Source organism: Camelina sativa, chromosome 16, assembly GCF_000633955.1.
Source record: "Camelina sativa cultivar DH55 chromosome 16, Cs, whole genome shotgun sequence".
Classification (NCBI taxonomy): Eukaryota; Viridiplantae; Streptophyta; class Magnoliopsida; order Brassicales; family Brassicaceae; genus Camelina; species Camelina sativa.
Window position 1 is genome coordinate 19,473,492 of NC_025700.1, and position 18,194 is coordinate 19,491,685.

General features: G+C 34.6%; 4 protein-coding genes and 1 long non-coding RNA gene across 5 annotated transcripts; 1 reads left to right on the forward strand and 4 right to left on the reverse strand.

Moving 5' to 3' along the window:
• On the reverse strand, positions 1-3,851 carry LOC104751289 (receptor-like protein 12). Its single transcript, XM_019237800.1, has 5 exons — positions 3,329-3,851; positions 2,677-2,832; positions 2,448-2,522; positions 2,168-2,242; positions 1-2,069 (listed from the first exon to the last, which is right to left on the reverse strand). Exons 1-5 carry the CDS (start codon positions 3,705-3,707, stop codon positions 1-3), a joined length of 2,754 nt encoding a protein of 917 aa, XP_019093345.1. The 5' UTR covers positions 3,708-3,851.
• LOC104751290 lies at positions 7,080-8,264 on the reverse strand. The gene is made up of 2 exons (XR_761757.1): positions 8,102-8,264; positions 7,080-7,448 (listed from the first exon to the last, which is right to left on the reverse strand). It is a non-coding gene; the product is annotated as an uncharacterized LOC104751290 (long non-coding RNA).
• On the reverse strand, positions 10,908-13,193 carry LOC104753836 (probable LRR receptor-like serine/threonine-protein kinase At1g74360). The gene has a single exon (XM_010476029.2). The coding sequence runs from the start codon at positions 13,176-13,178 to the stop codon at positions 10,908-10,910; it is 2,271 nt and encodes a 756-aa protein (XP_010474331.1). The 5' UTR covers positions 13,179-13,193.
• On the forward strand, positions 14,081-16,746 carry LOC104751291 (glycerophosphodiester phosphodiesterase GDPD5-like). Its single transcript, XM_010473207.1, has 8 exons — positions 14,081-14,341; positions 14,790-14,968; positions 15,080-15,263; positions 15,414-15,488; positions 15,592-15,701; positions 15,831-16,049; positions 16,147-16,302; positions 16,392-16,746. The coding sequence occupies exons 1-8, from the start codon at positions 14,329-14,331 to the stop codon at positions 16,629-16,631; spliced, it is 1,176 nt and encodes a 391-aa protein (XP_010471509.1). The 5' UTR covers positions 14,081-14,328; the 3' UTR covers positions 16,632-16,746.
• LOC104753837 (homeobox protein 10-like) lies at positions 16,943-18,030 on the reverse strand. The gene is made up of 2 exons (XM_010476031.2): positions 17,269-18,030; positions 16,943-17,177 (listed from the first exon to the last, which is right to left on the reverse strand). Exons 1-2 carry the CDS (start codon positions 18,018-18,020, stop codon positions 16,943-16,945), a joined length of 987 nt encoding a protein of 328 aa, XP_010474333.1. The 5' UTR covers positions 18,021-18,030.

Genomic DNA, 18,194 nt, shown 5'->3' on the forward strand with positions numbered 1-18,194 from the left:
CTAGTAGAAAGATTCCATGTCGATTGTGGTGGATTCATCAGCTTCCAATCCATTATCTAGTTCTTGAAAAGTAATATCATTGCAACTTATTTTGTTTGCTTGCCCACAAAGTAAAGGATTACCTAAGTAGCTTTGCGTATCAAAGGTATTAAACTGTCTTCCCTCTGGAATAACTCCTGATAAGTTGTTGAATGAGACATTGAAGACAGCAAGGCTGCTCAGATCTGTGAGTTGTGGTGGGATGGGACCTTGTAATCTGTTGAAAGAGAGATCAAGGCTTTCCACGTTCTTCAGGCCTGCAAAGCTTTTCGGTATCACACCTGATAAGTTGTTGTGAGAAAGATTGAGACCTTGTAGTGTCAAAAGACCTCCAAGCTCTACTGGGATCTCACCATTCAGCTCATTTTCTGAGAGATCCATTCCAAACAATAATTTGAGATTTCCACCCCAATAGGCATCATATCGGTGTTTTGTTACAAATTCAATTTTCGTCTTGGTGTCGACGTCACAATACTCTATAAACTGATCTTCCACGATCAGAGATCTGAAAACTATATTGAAGTATATAATGGAAACAACGCCGGAATCATAATACGAATTGTCCAATTTAGCCTCTTTCCCAAAACCAAATGATTTGTTGCTAAGGCATGAAGGTACGGATCCATTCAGTCTATTATTGGAAAGATCCAAAAGTTGGATGTTGCCTAGGCCACACAACTGGTGAGGTATACGACCTGTTAAATTATTTCCCCGTAGAAGAAGAATACTAATGTTGTAAGGGTTGATGAACTCGGGAATATTTCCAGACAGTCTATTATTTCTCAAATCAAGCACAGTGACATTCACTAGCACTACGTCAGGTATTAGCCCTGATAAATTATTGCCTTGCAGGAGTAACACACTCGGATATCTAGAATTGACAAGTGAAGGTATGCCCCCAGATAAATGGTTTTGAGAGAGGTCCACGAGTTGAAAATCAAAACCAGATGATTTATACTTGAACAACGAAAGAGGTATTTCACCTTCGAGTGTGTTGTGTGAAAGCAGCAGTGCATATAAATCTGGAAGTTCGCCAATCCAGCTTGGAATAACCCCAGATAAACTGTTGTTCGACATGTCAAGCATAGATAAAGATCTCGAGTTCCGCAAACCGTCTCCAATCTTTCCTGTAAACAGATTGTTATCCATAGACAACGAGAAAAGAAGAGTAAAGTTGGCTGATTCTAGGATGTTCTCTCCACTTAGTTTGTTATTTGACATCTTCAACATACGAAACGAATAACAACCCTTTAGGAAACTTTTCGGTAGCTTCCCGTAAAAACTGTTGTGAGATATATCCAGAAATTCAATCTTTTTCATGTTACCCAAAGAGGATGGCAGATTTCCTTGAAAACCATTATTGCCAAGATTCATATATTTTAAATGAGGAAGTATCCACCCAATGTTTTGAGGAAAGAGATTATCAAATTCATTAACGGACACATCTAGGCAAAGCAGATGCTTATGATCAGACTCCGGTAACTGAAAGCTCCTAAAAGAATTATTTCGTAAAAGCAAAACCTCTAGTTTTGTGTTGTTCTCTAACAACCAATAAGGAAATTTTCCATAAATGTTATTGTCAGAGAGATCAACATAACGCAAATCCTTCTGGTGTAGGAGAAAATGAGGAATGTTATCCAAATTGCAAGCTTCTAGTGAAATAACACTCAACTGAAATTCTGGCTTCCAAGAACTATCGGAAATAACACTCAACTGAAATTTTGGCTTCCAATATTTTTCCCGCTCTACTTTACCCGAATTGGAAGTTGAGCCAAGTTTTAAGACCTTAAGCTTTGAGAGGTTGGTGAGCGAACCAAGTGAGAAGACGCTTTCGAAGTTGTTATCAAACAAAGATAAGTACTCAAGGGATTCAAGGCCACCAAGAGCAGATGGTAGCTTCCCAGTCAAATTGTTAGATGAGAGATCAAGAACTCGAAGTCCAGTCAAGCTAGTTATGCATATAGGAAACTGACCTACAAGTTTGTTTTTACTGAAATCGAGCTCTTCTATATGCTTCAATTGGCACACCCCTAAGGTAATCAGATGCATAATTTTAATCATTTAATTATACGTGAATCAACCACAACAATTTATAAAAACTTTGAATTAATTAATTGAGAAAACTTGCCTTGAAATTCAATTGAGCCAGAAAATTCATTGCCACTTAGACCCAGAGCTTTCAGCTTCCTCAAGCCAGTGAACTCTACGACAAGAAAAAATCACACAAATTAAAGGTGAACAACTTTAAATACAAACATAATTAATGATCTCATAGATGATATATAAACCAAACCAAAAAAAAAGGTAGTAAAAAAAAACCAAACCAAACTATATTGTTTTTATCCCTGGAATAAAATTAACTTTTCACTTTCGAAAATAAAGGCAATTGCATTTTATGAACAACTTACCCTCTATTGGTATGGAGCCGTTAAATTTGTTTCCACCTAGGTTTAGCAGTTCCAAGTTTGTCAAATCTCTAAGTTCTGAAAAAGGAGTCCATTAAATATAAGAATGATGCAAACTGGATTTATGACACAAAAAGAAGTTATGACAGTAATTTTAAATTGCATCAATCATCATCAAGAATATATAGGCCTGCTAGATATCATTGGATTCAATAAGAATTGAGAGATATACCTTCAACAGGAAAAGAGCCATCCATTTCATTATTCCTAAGAGACAGAGTTGTGAGTGATGTAGCGGCACTAAGGAAAGGAAAGATGCTGTTGTTGAAATAATTAAAAGAAAGATCCAGAATCTCCAGGTTTCTTAATCTTCTTAGGCTTCTATAACCTGCAAACGAGAATCTTGTTAACAAAATATATGAAAATAACATAGCTCACTCTAATCAGTTCAATATAATCTTAGTTCTGTTGTACATGCAAATGAAGATTATGAGAGTTGCAATGTATGGATTTTGGAAGGAGGCAATGCCTGAGTGATTGTTGTGTAATTTCGTGCTACATGGCATATATAGACTTAAATATTAGCAAGTTAGTAAAATGTTAGTACAAGTGCTTAACTTTTTGATGCAAGTGAAAAATCTAATTATCTTTATTTTCAACTGTGTAACAATTTGAGAAAATAATCGACAATACCATCCCCAACAGAATAACTCTACTTCGAAGCTCGGGTAATCGGTAAAATACGGTAAAGCTCATGCAGAATTCAATTTTTTTTTTTTTTTTAAAAGCATAACTTGTCAATGCCGGGGAAATTTGATGACAAATATAAACCAGAAGAGGTGAAAAGAAAATAAACCATGGGAGAAATTCTGGTAGTGGTATACCTTCCACATCATCAAACAAGCCACCGCACCTCGAATAGGATAAATCCAGACTTCGAACTTCTTCAAAGGGATGCAGCAAAGAAAGGTTTAGGAGAGAACGCTCTTTGAGGTGCAGTGGGCTGATGGAAAGCTGGATAACCCGCCCGCTATTATGATGACACTTAAGGCCTTTCCACATACAGCAATCGCTCTTCGTGTCATTAGTCCAAGTAGTGAGAAAATCGTTGGATTCCCCTTCTTCAGTAATCGAGATTATGTATTTCTTGAGCTCGAACAAAGCATTCCTTTCTTTCTCAATGCAGCTTTTGGATCCGCATATCTGCCCCAACAGTAACATCACCCATATCAAGTACTTTCCCCAAAACATCTTCCCTTCCATAGCAATATGATATGAAAGCGAAAGATAAAGAAACTCAAACTTTCGTAATATGTGACAATGAGTTCAATGCCAAATATCGTTTACGTTTATAAGGATTTCAAATTCCCAGTGAAAACACCAAAGTTCAAACAAGAAATAATTGTATATTTGCAAAGTCTAAGTCCTAGTCGTGTAGTGAGCCTGATTAAATGTACTTAGACCAAGCTTTATTTCATGTAGAATCTCTTAGCTGTAAGCGAAAAAGTGATGGTAAACAGAAAAGGCACGTTGGAATTATGATTTTATTGGAAGTGTCATGAGCGAAGATCGTTTTTTCTTTAACATGGCTTTATTCGTTACATGTAAACAACTAGACTTGATGAAAAAGCCTACAGAATCGCTGATGTGGCTTTCTTTGAATGGAACTTGTTTTAGTCAAAATAAAAAATGCCTTCGTTAAGTCGGGTCATCACTCGTTATTAGCAAACGATTCAAATTCAACAAAGCAAAATAAGATAAAAAGAGATTGCAAAAAAAGTCCGATTGCGAATCGTTTAGGATGATTATATTCTTTTTTACCAAGGTAAGTTCTTTGAAATTTATGTTAACTAAATTAATTTGAATCATATGCTAAAAACGTGTGATCATCTCCCTAAAAGAACATCTTTATTATAGCCACCCCACTATCGGCTTGTCTTAAATTAGTTCAACTAAAATAATTAACTTTAAATTAGAAAACTTAATGACCAATCCAAACAACAGTAACTGAATTGCTGATGTGACTTAAATAGGTTGAGAAGAAAGAAATAATCTGGATTTGTTTCCCTTTTTTTTTTTTGTACCATTAAGAACGAACACAAAATAGAAGAAGTCCAAGTTTAGGAGCTACCTCGTTCAGGTATGGAACCGTTAAATCTGTTCATGCTCAAATACAGCAGTTCCAAGTTTTTCAAATCTGTAAAGGAGTGTAATTGACCATCTGATGTGATGACAGCATAGCTTCAACCAATTAATGCAAAAACAGAGAATTTCTTAAGTACCATAATAACATCAGAAAGTGTTTTAAGTATCATGGATTGGAAACAATGAACTAAGATTTAGAATGATAAAAGTAACCAACCATTAGGGAAAGTAACCCTTCCACATCATCAAATAAGCCACTGAATTAGAACTCGTATAAGTCTAGGGTGAAAGTGTATTTGTTACTGGTTGTTAGACTGAGTATATTGATGCAGGTTGCAGTAGAGATGGGTGTGCGTAACACAACCCGAGTATGTTGATTCAACAGAGACAAGTGTGTGAAGTCTTGTTGTTCAACAAGGAGCTGTTGTGTTATGCAAGTTGAGAACTAAACGCTGGACGAATCAAGCTTGGAATGAAGATAATGTGGCCTGATTCTATTGGAGACGGGAAGTTTCCTTGAGTGGCTATCAAGACACTTTCGAATAAAGAAAATAAGATTGTAAGAATATTTGGAACACATGGGTATGACGTTGCCCCATCAACTAATATGAAGATATGTTGTTGGTGGTTTTATTGTGAAGCTATACTCGTCGGAGAAGACAATAGAGTAGTAGTTTCTTTCATTGTAATTCTAGAAAAGAGTAGTGGATGTCATATAGCAATGGTAGGTTACGACTTTTTTTAGTGGATGATTTTCTGGACTAGGTCCCGGGGATGTAGGTTGTTAACCGAACCCCATTAACAAACGCTCTGTGTCATTTTACTTTCTGCACTTGCAAACTGGTTACACACTCTCATCATACAAATCAATAGATCTAGTACACATATGTTCTTACATAGAGTTCCAACTTCTTCAAAGGGATGCAACAAAGATAGATTCAGGAGAGTAATTCTTGTGAAAAACATCACACCATTGCACTCAACGCCCTTCCATCGGCAACAATCGCTCTTTGTGTCATTAGTCTAAGTAGGGAGCTTTCCTTTCTTTCTCAATAAAACTTTTGTTTCCATATAGCTGTCCCAACAATAACATCACCCATATCAAGTATTCTGTCCAAATACATACATATTTTCTTATAGAGATTTAATCCATATTGTAGAGACTCGACATAATAAAACCACTGCCATGTAAGGTAAAATTTAAAGCTGCACGTATACTTTTTACAGAGGTTAAGTGAATTTAAGTTATACTTTTTACAGAGGTTAAGTGAATTTAAGTTCTTGGCATGAAAGAGAAATTATATATATAAAAGTAAAGTTTCACTCTATCCTTATGGGTCCATTAAGCATTTAAGTTTTTTAAAATTAATAATTATTTTAAATTAAATAAAAATGTATTAATGTACATTAATCTATACTTTAAATCCACATTTTACTACTAAATTGTAACTAAAATTACATAAATTATGAATTGACTATTTTATTTGACCAATCATTTCATTCCAACACACTATAAATTATAATTGTAACTCCTCTAATTAAATTATATTAGAAATGTATCGTTCAACCTTTGAAATCCCATAAATAATCATTCTCATATCATCATCCACCATATCTAGAATCCTAACTATTTTCTTTATTTTGTTTATGTTCTTGCATGGGTTCAAAACTCATAGTAAAAATGTGATTATATAATTTGTACAATTTTATTTCTTTGTTTTTTATATTTCTTCCTTCCTTCTTTGTATTCTTATTATTTTTAATTTTCAATTACATATGTATGATAAATTATTTTAGAAATGTAATTTCCATCCCTTGAAATCTTATAAATAACAATTCTCACATCATCATCCATCATATCTCATATTCTAAATATTATTTGTTTTGTTTATGTTCTTGCATGAGTTCAAAACTCATGGTAAGAGTGTGATTATATACTTTTTTAGATTTCTCTTATATTTTGTTCAAATTTATTTCTTTGTTTTTAGGTATTTCTTCCTTCTTTATTTGTCTTCTTATATTTTCAATTTTTAATTACATATGTATTATAAATTTTTGGTCCATGTAAAAAACAATTATTCACTCTCTCCTTGGTCTATTTAGCATTTAATTTCTAAAAAGTAATATTTATTTTTAATTAAGTAAAAATATAATTATGTACATTAATCTATACTTTAAATCCACACTTTACTACTAAATTGTAACTGAAATAACATAAATATGAATTGACTATTTTTCCATTCATTTTCATTCAAACACACAATAAATTATAACTGTAACTCCTCTAATTAAATTAGTTTAGAAATGTAACTTTCATCCCTTGAAATTTTATAAATAATCATTTTCACATCATCATCCACCATTAGGGATGTCAAATTGATTAACTCAACTCAGTTCAACTCATTACCTAATGAGTTTAGATTAAATGAGTTCATAGGTTAAATGATTAACTTATGTAAGTGAGTTCATACATTAAAACTAAACAGGAAGTACATCAAATATGCCTTGTGCTTTTTTCTTTATTCACTCACACAAAACACAAACATAAACAAACCCACAATGACAACAATGCTCATTAGATTCTAACTTTCAAACATACACAAATTAAACAGGAAGTATATCAGAGTATACGACGATGCTCCACACTCTTGTATACGACGATGCTCCACACTCTTCTTAGAATGAATATTTGAGTAACATGACAAGCAACTTCGACCAATGATCGCTGACTACAAGTAGATTCAGATGTTCAAGCTGATTGAAGTCAATAGACTTACCAGACTTTTAGATTGTGATGTATCTGCTGAAGTTTGCCCACCACCCCCACCACGAGAATATGCATCTTCACTGTCCATTGATCTAGAAAAATAGACAAAACAAAGAGGGGAATGTCCACAAAGATCACATATTCTTCAAGACACTTTTATAATCTAACTATAATCAGTCAAGTAAAGAGGGGAATGTCCACAAAGATCACAGACAAGTCATAGTGCAACTAGGCATTTCATACGCCAAGACACATTCAGATCAAGTGCAGAGAGAGAGAGAGAGATCAAATCAGCAATACATTCATCAATCAGGTAATCTATTGTGTATCGAGAAGCAATATGCAGAGGATGTACCTGAGAAACCAAAGTTTTATTTTTCGGAGACACAAGTTGTTGAAACAGAAACGTAGAGAAGAAATCTTATAAGATGAAAATTTGTAAACATGGCATCATATATATAGTCTTCTCGATTATCCAAACATGATGAACATTAAAACAAACACAAGTAATCTAACAAGCAATCCAGTTTCCTATTATAATCTAAGTCATTCAAATCCCCAAATCAAGAGAACAAGCCACATAGATACACAAACACCCAGAAAAAAAATCAAAATCCAGAAAAAATCAAAACCCAGAAAAATCAAAACCCAAAGATCAAAAATAGTCAAGTTGTTTCTAAGATATCAAAACCCAAAAATCTAAAAGAGAAACAGAAGGAGAGAGGGAGAGAGAGAAGAAACAAACCTGAACTTGATTATATCCTTTGTAGCTGTCTGGTTAATCATCTACTAGGGGTAACCCATGAACTCGAAGATGAGAGGAGAGAACCTGAACTTGATTATATCCTTTGTAGCTGCCTGGTTCACGCTGACGAAGATCCAACCCTCAAATCACGATGAAGGTGTGTTTTGAGAAAAAATCAAAGCTTTAATGGTTTATTCATTTTGATTGGTTTACAGATTTTTGGTTATTTTAACCGGTTTAAACATTTGACTCAATAAAAACAGAATTGATGGATTAAATGGTTAACTATTACCCATTACAACTCAACTTGTTTGATCCACTAAACCAATTAACTCATTAACCCATTTTATTCATGAACTCATTAGGATAAATTTTGTTAACTCATTAGAGTTCATGGGTTGGATTGAGTTGAGTTGATCCATGAAACTTGACTCATTTTGACACCTCTATCCACCATATCTCAAATTCTAAATATTTTCTTTGTTTTTTTTATGTTCTTGCATGGGTTCAAAACTCATAGTAAGAATGTGATTATATAATTTGTACAATTTTATTTCTTTGTTTTTATGTATTTCTTCCTTTCTTCTTTGTATTCTTATTATTTTTAATTTTCAATTACATATGTATAATAAATTATTTTAGAAATGTAACTTTTATCCCTTGAAATCTTATTAATAACTATTCTCACATCATCATCCACCATATCTCATTTAATAAATATTATTTGTTTTGTTTATGTTATTGCATGGGTTCAAAACTCATGGTAAGAGTGTGATTATATACTTTTTTAGATTTCTCTTATATTTTGTTTAAATTTATTTCTTTGTGTTTATGCATTTTTTCCTTCTTTATTTGTCTTCTTATAATTTTAATTTTCAATTACATATGTATTATAAATTTTTGGTGGCTGTAAAAAACAATTATTCACTCTCTCCTTGGTCCATTAGCATTAAATTTCTAAAAAATAATATTTATTTTTAATTAAGTAAAAATATAATTATGTACATTAATCTATACTTTAAATCCACACTTTACTACTAAATTGTAACTGAAATTACATAAATATGAATTGACTATTTTTCCATTCATTTTCATTCAAACACACTATAAATTATAACTGTAACTCCTCTAATTAAATTATTTTAGAAATGTAACTTTCATCCTTGAAATCTTATAAATAACCATTCTCACATCATCATCCACCATATCTCAAATTCTAAATATTTTCTTTGTTTTGTTTATGTTCTTGCATGGTTCAAAACTCGTGGTAAGAGTGTGATTATATATTTTGTTAGATTTATCTTATATTTTGTTCATTTTTTTATGTATTTCTTCCTTCCTTCTTTGTCTTCTGATTATTTAATTTTCAATTACATATGTGTAATAAATTATTTTAGAAATGTAACTTCCATCCTCTGAAATCCTATAAATAACCATTCTCACATCATCATCAACTATATCTCAAATTCTAAATATTTTTTGTTTTGTTTTGTTTTGTTTATGTTCTTGTTTGGGTTCAAAACTCATGGTAATAGTGTGATTATATATTTTTATTAGATTTATCTTATTTTGTTCAAAATTTATTTCTTTGTTTTTATGTATTTCTTCCTTTCTTCTTTGTCTTCTTATTATTTTTAATTTTCAATTACATATGTATAATATATTATTTTAGAAATGTAACTTCCATCCCTTGAAATCATATTAATAACCATTCTCACATCATCATCCACCATATCTCAAATTCTAAATACTTTTTTTTGTTTTGTTTATGTTCTTGCATGGGTTCATAAGTCATGATAAGAGTGTGATTATATATTTTGTTAGATTTATCTTATTTTGTTCAAATGTTTTTTTTTTAATTTATTTCTTCTTTCCTTCTTTGTCTTCTGATTATTTTTTAATTTTTAATTACATATTTATAATAAAATTTTGGTGGCTGTAAAAAACAATTATAGATGCAGATTCAACAATACTAAATTTCGATCAAACCCCGATGAGGGAATGAAGCTAAAAAAATCATCTTCATTCATGTATATTTATTTTATATTTGATAGTATGCAATGTTTTAACAAAATAAACTATTATAATCGAATTATTAAATAAAAATTTTAACTCTTTCTTACCTCCAAAAAATTTGTAATCATTATATTTAGTTCTTGTGATCCAAAATATAATTGTATAAAGATCATTATAATGTTTATTTAATTCAAAAATTTGTAATTTAATGATTTTCTATATAAAACACAATTTGATATTCCATTTCCAAATTTTACTATAAAGAAGAAATCGTTAGAATTTTACCTAGCAATATAGCTTAAACTAAGGTGAATATAAAAAAGATTAAAAATAAATTAATCTTTGGGATGTTTTTATTGCATTTCATATGATTTTATAGAAAATATATTTAATTTATACTTAAAAAATAATTTTGGAATTTAATTATTAAAAGTTTTAGGTAAATTTTGAATATCATAGTAAATTTATAATTTTATATTAACAATAGTTTTTAAATAAGTGGTATATTTTGATATTGTATGATTTGAATTAATAAAGTGTATTATTGACATTTACAAAAAAAATTTGTTATATATGTATTTTTAGGGAGAATTTCAAAAATCCATCATTTTCAATCTCATTTTTCAGAAATACCATTTTAAAAAATTTTATTAAAAAATCTTTTCATAAAATTATAATAGTTTTATGATTATTACATAAACTAAAATGAATTAACATAACTAATACATCAAGCAGCGCATGGACAGTACATAGTATTAAAGAACTGAGCTGAAGGATTTTACAAAAACATCTATTTTTTTGAGGCGATGAAAGCATCGACAAGGCGGAGCCATGCTCGACTCCAAGGACAATCGAAGTACAAAAGTCCAAGATTGCCAATGAGTGCAGTCATATAAAATGAATAAGTACTCCAATAGAAAACCACAATGTCAATAGAAGCTTCGTCGTCTTCGTCTTCTTTCTCTCTTCCATTATCTGGTTCCCTTGAGCTCAAAGTGTTGTTCCCTGATTGGTTGAAGAAACTAGGAAACTCCAGCAGCGGATTTCCAAGAAAGGATTCTTTGTCAAAAGTTGACAATTGTCCCGTTCTTGGTATCGAACCAGAAATGAAAGGGTTATATGAGATGTTAAACTTGCTCAGCTCATTCAAGTCATTCAAACTCATTGGAAAATTTCCAGAGAAATTGTTATAAGATAGATCAAGATTCTGCAGGCACTTAAGATTTCCGATTTCTTGAGGAATCTGACCTGAGAAAATGTTCCGAGTGAGGCTGAGGAATGCAAGAGGCAACCGTCCTATCTCTGGAGGCAGGTTGCCCTCAAACTCGTTGAGACCCAAATGTAGCAAGCTCAGCTTGTCCATCTGAGAGATACTTGCAGGAATCTCACCCGAAAGCTTATTTCCACTGAGCTGAAGATAGGCTGAAAATTCAAGTGTGCGTACTGTGGAACTATCAGAACAGACAGGAAAGAGACATTTGTACCCTTTAAGAACATGGTCCCATAGGCTTCTGCAACTCTTTTTGGTAAGAATTGCGTATACAAAGTTGAATGGAGGGAACTCTGCTGGAATCCATCTTCTCATCGCCAAGCATTCACCGGAGCCAGCGATTATCTTGTCGTTGTCTTGCTTATTCACTTCAAACGTTGGAAGAGGATTACTACCCATTTTAGTCAATTCAGGATGGAATCTACCAGAGAGCTGGTTGTTTGCCACGTTAAACCACAAAAGGCTCCTGCAGTTGCCAATCTCTCGAGGGATTTCTCCTGATAGAGAGTTATTTGCAAGCATTAGCCACAAAAGAGAGGTCAAATTTCCAAATGAAGCTGGTATTGAACCGGTCAGCTTGTTAAAGGAGAGATCGAGTGCTTGAAGCCCCGGCATGTTCCCATACTCCTGTGGTATGTTGCCACTGAAGTTATTATAAGCAAAGATCAAGAACTTCAAACTTTGGATTTGGGAAATTTCAGCAGGTAACTCTCCCGAGAAGTTGTTGTAGCCCAAATCTAGCCTTAAAAGATTAGGCAACTTGAGGATGTTGGAAGAACGAATGCCTCCAACATATGAGTTGGCATGCAGGACCATATACTTAACTTGAGTGAATCTCCCAAATATTTCTTGAATGTCTCCTCCAAACTTGTTTCTGCTCAAATCCAGAAATATCAAGTTGGTCAAGTTTAGGAGAGTTTCCGGAATGTCTCGAGAGAATGTATTATTCCCCAAGTACAAACCTCTGAGAGAGGATATGAAACCTATCTCAGCTGGAATGTTCCCTATGAACTTGTTTCCCCACAGATTCAATACACTTAGATTCTGGCACTTGGAAACTTGGCCTGGAAACTCCCCACCAAAAATGTTGCCAGATAAATCCAACACTTGCAAAATACAGTTCCCCCTGAACATGGAAGCTGAGATATTCCCGGAGAGAAAGTTATCAGCAACTGAAAACTGGACCGTCCTCCCAAACCCAGCCCACACTTGGCCACTGAATCCATTGGAACTGAGGTCAACATACTTGATATTCCTACACCCGTCGAAGATATCCTCGATTCTGCCAGTAAAGTTGTTTGTCGACAGATTTGCAACAACCAAGCTGTTGCAGAACAATGGGAAGCTAGACTGGATATCACCCGCAATCCTATTCACCGACAGATCAAGAACCTCAAGATTTGACAAACCAGGTAAGCTAAGCTTTCCTTCAAGGATATTATGAGAAAGATTAAGATGCTTTAGGTTGTGACAACGGCTCAGGTCATCTGGAATCGACCCTTCGATTGTGTTCCTAGATAAATCGAGATACGTGAGCTGCGTTAAGGCAGAGAAGTTCCCGAACAAAGCACCTGAAATGGTGGAGTCACTTAAATTGACCCCTGTAACTCTACTTCCCGGAGGAGGTGTACATATGATCCCAGGCCAGTTACACACATCTTGCTTCTCCCTTTTCCATTCTGTATAGACTCCTCTGTTCTGTGGGTTCCGTGATTCTAGATACGATCTTAGGCTTAACAAGGCTTCTCTATCACTGTCCAGAGAATCACCAGCCACTACTACGGCTGCCATAGAAGACAATCAAACACACAGAAAACGAAATCTTCAGAAAGCTAAAAAGTTGACAACAAAAATCATCAATGATCTCGTTGTAGTTATTTATACTATGTGCAAACGACGATTTCATGTTAGTCAAACAGAGTAAAATTGAATCAGTTATTCATCAATACACTCAGAATTGCGATAGTGATCACTATCGTTTACTTTGAATCACATGAGAAGAAGACTAGTATTGCTTTTGCGCCAAACAAAGCCAAAGTCTTTGGTAGAAAATTCTCATAATCGTTTGACATGTGTATCGTTCTCATATGAAATTGCTTAGCAGCAAACATATATAGAAGGACATACTATTATAAATAATAAAGATGTAACCTTTGAATTGAAATCTGCTGAACAGCCAAATTCTGAAACAGAGGACGACGCTACCGCCAACACCAAACATAACAACGGTCAACTACGTCGACAGTAACTGTGTTGCTGACTTGGCTTAATAAAACAACGACGTTACCGCCAACTCCAAACGCCATCGTTTTGTATATTGTTTCCTTACGCCAAAAAAAAAAAACCTAATTATCCTCATGAAGCAGCAGGTCCATCAATTAGGTCGACCCGGGCCTTCGAATGAACCCGGAACAGAGATTGATCAGTCGTACTCGTACCCAACTGAGGAACAGCGATTGGGCATCAAAAAGGAAAAAAGTGACGCAGACTGAGTAGAAGCGGATAAACGCCATTGTGGAAGACAGTGAAAAAAGTGATAATGGATCGCCAATTTTGTGGAAATATAAGAGACGAGAGGATTTAGTTTGCAATTTTTGACAAAGAGAGGCGTTGCTTGGTAAATAGTACATACTTTTTAAGTTATCTGGAAATAAAAAAGTCGTCTAAACCAAAAACTATGGAATATTCGGGGGAATGTGAATTGAAAACAAAGGATATATGAATATGTTCTCCCAAGAACGGTAAGCCAAACGCAGGGACAGGGAGAGGTCAATGGTGTGTAAGAAAGAGTGTGACATACATACATAACAATTCATTATAGAGACAGATTATAAAAACACACTTTATAAAGTAAATGGACAAGAACCAATAGAGTCGGATAAGAGACAAAAACAGAAAGCGGATCAAACGAAGCTATCCCGATCGATCCAGGAAGATCGTCATGATTCTTGCAAGTATGTTACCCTTCTTGTTTATTTTCTGGGTTTCTCATCGTGCTTCTAATATTCTCCATCTGGGTATGATTGTAAACTTGATTGATTGCTTCTATTGCATTAGATTTTTGCGGATTTGTTGAAGAAATTTGTCTAATTCATTGTTTCCTCGTAAAAACTGGATTTTTGCAAAACACTTATCATTACCCTTTTGACTTTCTTGTTCATCCATAAAACTGTATAGCAGCGAGAATAGGTTGAGAAGAAAAGAAAGAAAGGATCTGGATTTGTTTATTCCTAATTTGGCTTTGTTTCTTGTTCCACTACAAGTTAAAAAAAAATTATAAGTTTGGGTTTTTTTTTTTTTATTATCTGTTGTTGGCTTGTGTTTCTGTTTTTAAGTATAAAACCGAGGCTTGTAAGAAAGTGAAGTCTAATACAAAGTGGTTATTGGTGATCTTACTTACAGAATGCTTACCCTTGATCTGGCTATCTCTACTTACTCTGTGTGCCGGGAGGCCATTCTACCCACTCCCTGGTAAAGAACCTCACACTGTTAAGCTTCCACTTCAGACTTCACGTCCTTATAACATCGCACACAGAGGTTCCAACGGAGAGATCCCTGAAGAAACTGCAGCTTCTTACTTGGTATTACCATTTCCCCTTTCTTGATTAATTAATCTCCTTCTGCTTATTTGAAATGGATCTTCTTCCCTACAATATTTGTTGCTCTAAACCACTTTTTTTGTCTTTTGATAGAGGGCAATTGAAGAGGGTACAGACTTCATAGAAACAGATATCTTATCATCCAAAGATGGTGTCCTTATATGTTTCCATGATGTTATCCTTGAGGAAACAACCAATGTTGCCACCCACAAGGAGTGTGCTGATCGTAAAAAGACATATGAGGTGCAAGGATTCAATGTCACTGGCTTTTTCCCTTGTAAGTTACCTTTAATTTTCATGGTTTCATTTGCTTCAGCATTCACATAAACTCATTTGACCAATGCAGAGAGTAGCATCTAAAAAAGCTTCAAGTTGGTTTATTATTGAGATATTTGCTAACAACTGGTTCCTCTTTGATTCCTTGTAGTTGATTTTACTCTCAAAGAACTGAAGACACTACGTACAAAACAGAGATATGCTTTTCGAGACCAGCAATATAACGGTTAGATAATTCTTTCTTTCCTAGATTTAGCTGTTGAAAGAAGTATAAATTCGCTTGGTACAGGGAGTATTTTAACCACGACCATCTCTTGTTTGTATTCCAGGAAAGTACCCTATCATTACATTTGAAGAATTCATTGCCATTGCTCGGGATGCTCCAAGAGTTGTTGGGATTTATCCTGAGATCAAAAATCCTGTTTTAATGAACCAGCATGTGAGTCACAATCCTCTTCCAAGATTGACTTCTACTTCTACTTAAAAAGCCTCATATTACCATTTGGCTTTCATTTCCCCTGAATGTGAAACCTTAACCGTTGCTTCTATCACTGTTATATATTTGCAGGTCAAATGGCCTGGTGGTAAGAGATTTGAGGATAAAGTTGTGGACACGCTTAAGAAGTATGGGTATGGAGGCTCATATCTGTCCAAGAAGTGGTTGGAAAAACCATTATTTATTCAGTCATTTGCACCAAGTTCACTCGTGTACATATCAAATTTGACAGACTCGCCTAAAGTCCTTCTAATAGACGACGTTACCATGCCAACGCAAGACACTAACCAGGTCAATTCTCTGCTCTTGATATTGTTTTCTTTATTCTTGAAAGTTCTTTTGCTTCTAGTAAAAGTGACTGATCGTTCCTTCTTGCAAATCTTTCCAGACATACGCAGAAATCACATCAGATGCGTATTTTAACTACATCAAGCAATATGTTGTGGGGATCGGACCATGGAAGGATACAGTTGTTCCAGTAAATAACAACTATATGCTAGCCCCAACAGATTTGGTCAAAAGAGCTCATGCACATAATCTACAGGTAGGATTCAAGATTTATCTGGAGAGTGAGAGTCAGTTACACATGCTAATAACAACATCTTGAGCATGTTCTTTGTGTTACAAATTCAGGTGCATCCATATACGTACAGGAATGAACACGAATTCTTACACTTAAACTTTAGCCAAGACCCATATAAGGAGTACGACTACTGGATTAATGTGATTGGAGTTGATGGGCTCTTCACTGATTTCACAGGCAGCCTCCATAACTTTCAAGAATGGACATCTCCATTACCTGATACCTCCAAGTCCCCACGACAGCTTCTGAGTCAAATTGCCTCTTTGGTCCTCCCTTATGCAAAGGCTTGAAGTTCCACATCAACACCTATCAGAAACCTATTGTTTCCCATTAATTGTGTAGAATAAATTCTTAATGATAACACAATTGTTAAGAAGCAGAGGAGTCTTAAAGATAAAATCAAAGTTCTATAAGACACAAAAGTTAAAAACACAAAAGTTAAAAACACAAAAGTTAACTTCACAAGACACAAAAGTTAAAAACGATTTTTGTCAATCTTGGAACAAACTTCTATAATACGTAGAAGAAGAAAACGAATTCTCTATCAAACTGAAACGATAGTACACAAATCAAACTCAATTCCTTCAGAAAGATGTTTCATTTAGACGCAGAAGGTTGTGCAGCAAGGGAAGCAAGACAGCCATTTGGGTTTGTGATTAGTGGCACGATCTGCTTCTGCTTTGGAAGCTACTGATTTAGGAACTTCCTCTTTCTTAAATCCTTCATCTCCACCAGCCGCATCATTTGAAATCTTTGGTGTCTCTGGCAGCGAAGGCTTCCTCTGCTTATTTTGAGGCGTGGAACCTTGCAGCCCTCCCTTGTCTGCATTCCCCAATCTACGTAATGAGCAACCAGAAAAAAATGAGAAAAACACATTTCTATTTGGTGACATGAAAACAGATGATTGTAATAAGTTTGATTGCTTACACTGGAAAAGCGAAAGACTTGAGGCTGAAATCTTCAGAGCGACGAGAAACAGAACGATCCAGTTTATTCGTTTTGTTGTTGTTGTTGTTGTTGTTGTTGTTGTTAGCAGCTTCATTAGCCATGATAACCTCTCTTATACTAGCTGCAGCTTTTTGTTCGTCTTCTTTACTTGCGCGGTAAGCTTTGTCTGTTTCAGCTGCTTTTTTGCCTATATCCATCGGAGTTTTGGCCTCAGCCACCACTCCTCCTCCTCCTCCTCTCCCAGCTCCTCCTTGGTTTGTGTTTTGGGGAGGGGGTGGTGAAGGGGAAGTCAAAGGAGGACTAATTGGTGAAGGAGGCTGAGGAAACGTGAGCTCTCCCGATTTGAAATAATCTCCTCCGGTGAAGCTATTGTTGCCCATATGGATGCTGAAGAGAGATTCATTGGACATTGTGATCCATTCAACTGGAGCTGTAGAGGTTGTTCTTGCGAATACATGTGAAGGGATCCTGTAAGGAGGTGTAGTAGGGCTCGAGGTCGTTGTCGTTGTCGTTGTTGTGTTGTTTGTAGATCTCTCCATGACTTGTATCGGAGGAGATTGATCTACGTTGTTGTTGTTGTTTAGATTCTGATCAGGTCTTGGTTCGGCTTCTATAGAAGAACAAGACGAGGATGAAGAAGAAGATAGTCGTGAGATTGGATCTTCTGTCTCTGGTTTAGATGCTACGTTTTGGTTCGTGGGGTTAAAAAAACTTTGTTCTTGAGATTCCATGATTCCAAAAAAAACGTAAGAATTCGTTTCTTGGGTTTTAACTATTTCTTGCCAATTTGTTTTCAATCTGCAACGTAATAAGAGAAAGACAAAGAATTAACTATGGATTTCATGCATCTAAAGAAAAGAAAAGAAAAAACATTAATGATATTTTACGAAGAGGTTTAATCAGCC

Excerpts from the sequence above, each read along its gene's own strand:
- LOC104751289 (XM_019237800.1), bottom strand. The coding sequence starts at position 3,707 with ATGGAAGGGAAGATGTTTTGGGGAAAGTACTTGATATGGGTGATGTTA. Across the intron at positions 2,833-3,328 it reads CTTGTTTGATGATGTGGAAG|GTTATAGAAGCCTAAGAAGA; the intron begins GTATACCACTAC and ends TCTCGTTTGCAG. Across the intron at positions 2,243-2,447 it reads CGGCTCCATACCAATAGAGG|AGTTCACTGGCTTGAGGAAG; the intron begins GTAAGTTGTTCA and ends TTCTTGTCGTAG.
- LOC104753836 (XM_010476029.2), bottom strand. The coding sequence starts at position 13,178 with ATGGCAGCCGTAGTAGTGGCTGGTGATTCTCTGGACAGTGATAGAGAA.
- LOC104751291 (XM_010473207.1), top strand. Across the intron at positions 15,489-15,591 it reads TCGAGACCAGCAATATAACG|GAAAGTACCCTATCATTACA; the intron begins GTTAGATAATTC and ends TTTGTATTCCAG. Across the intron at positions 16,050-16,146 it reads CAACGCAAGACACTAACCAG|ACATACGCAGAAATCACATC; the intron begins GTCAATTCTCTG and ends AAATCTTTCCAG.
- LOC104753837 (XM_010476031.2), bottom strand. The coding sequence starts at position 18,020 with ATGGAATCTCAAGAACAAAGTTTTTTTAACCCCACGAACCAAAACGTA. Across the intron at positions 17,178-17,268 it reads AAGTCTTTCGCTTTTCCAGT|ATTGGGGAATGCAGACAAGG; the intron begins GTAAGCAATCAA and ends CTCATTACGTAG.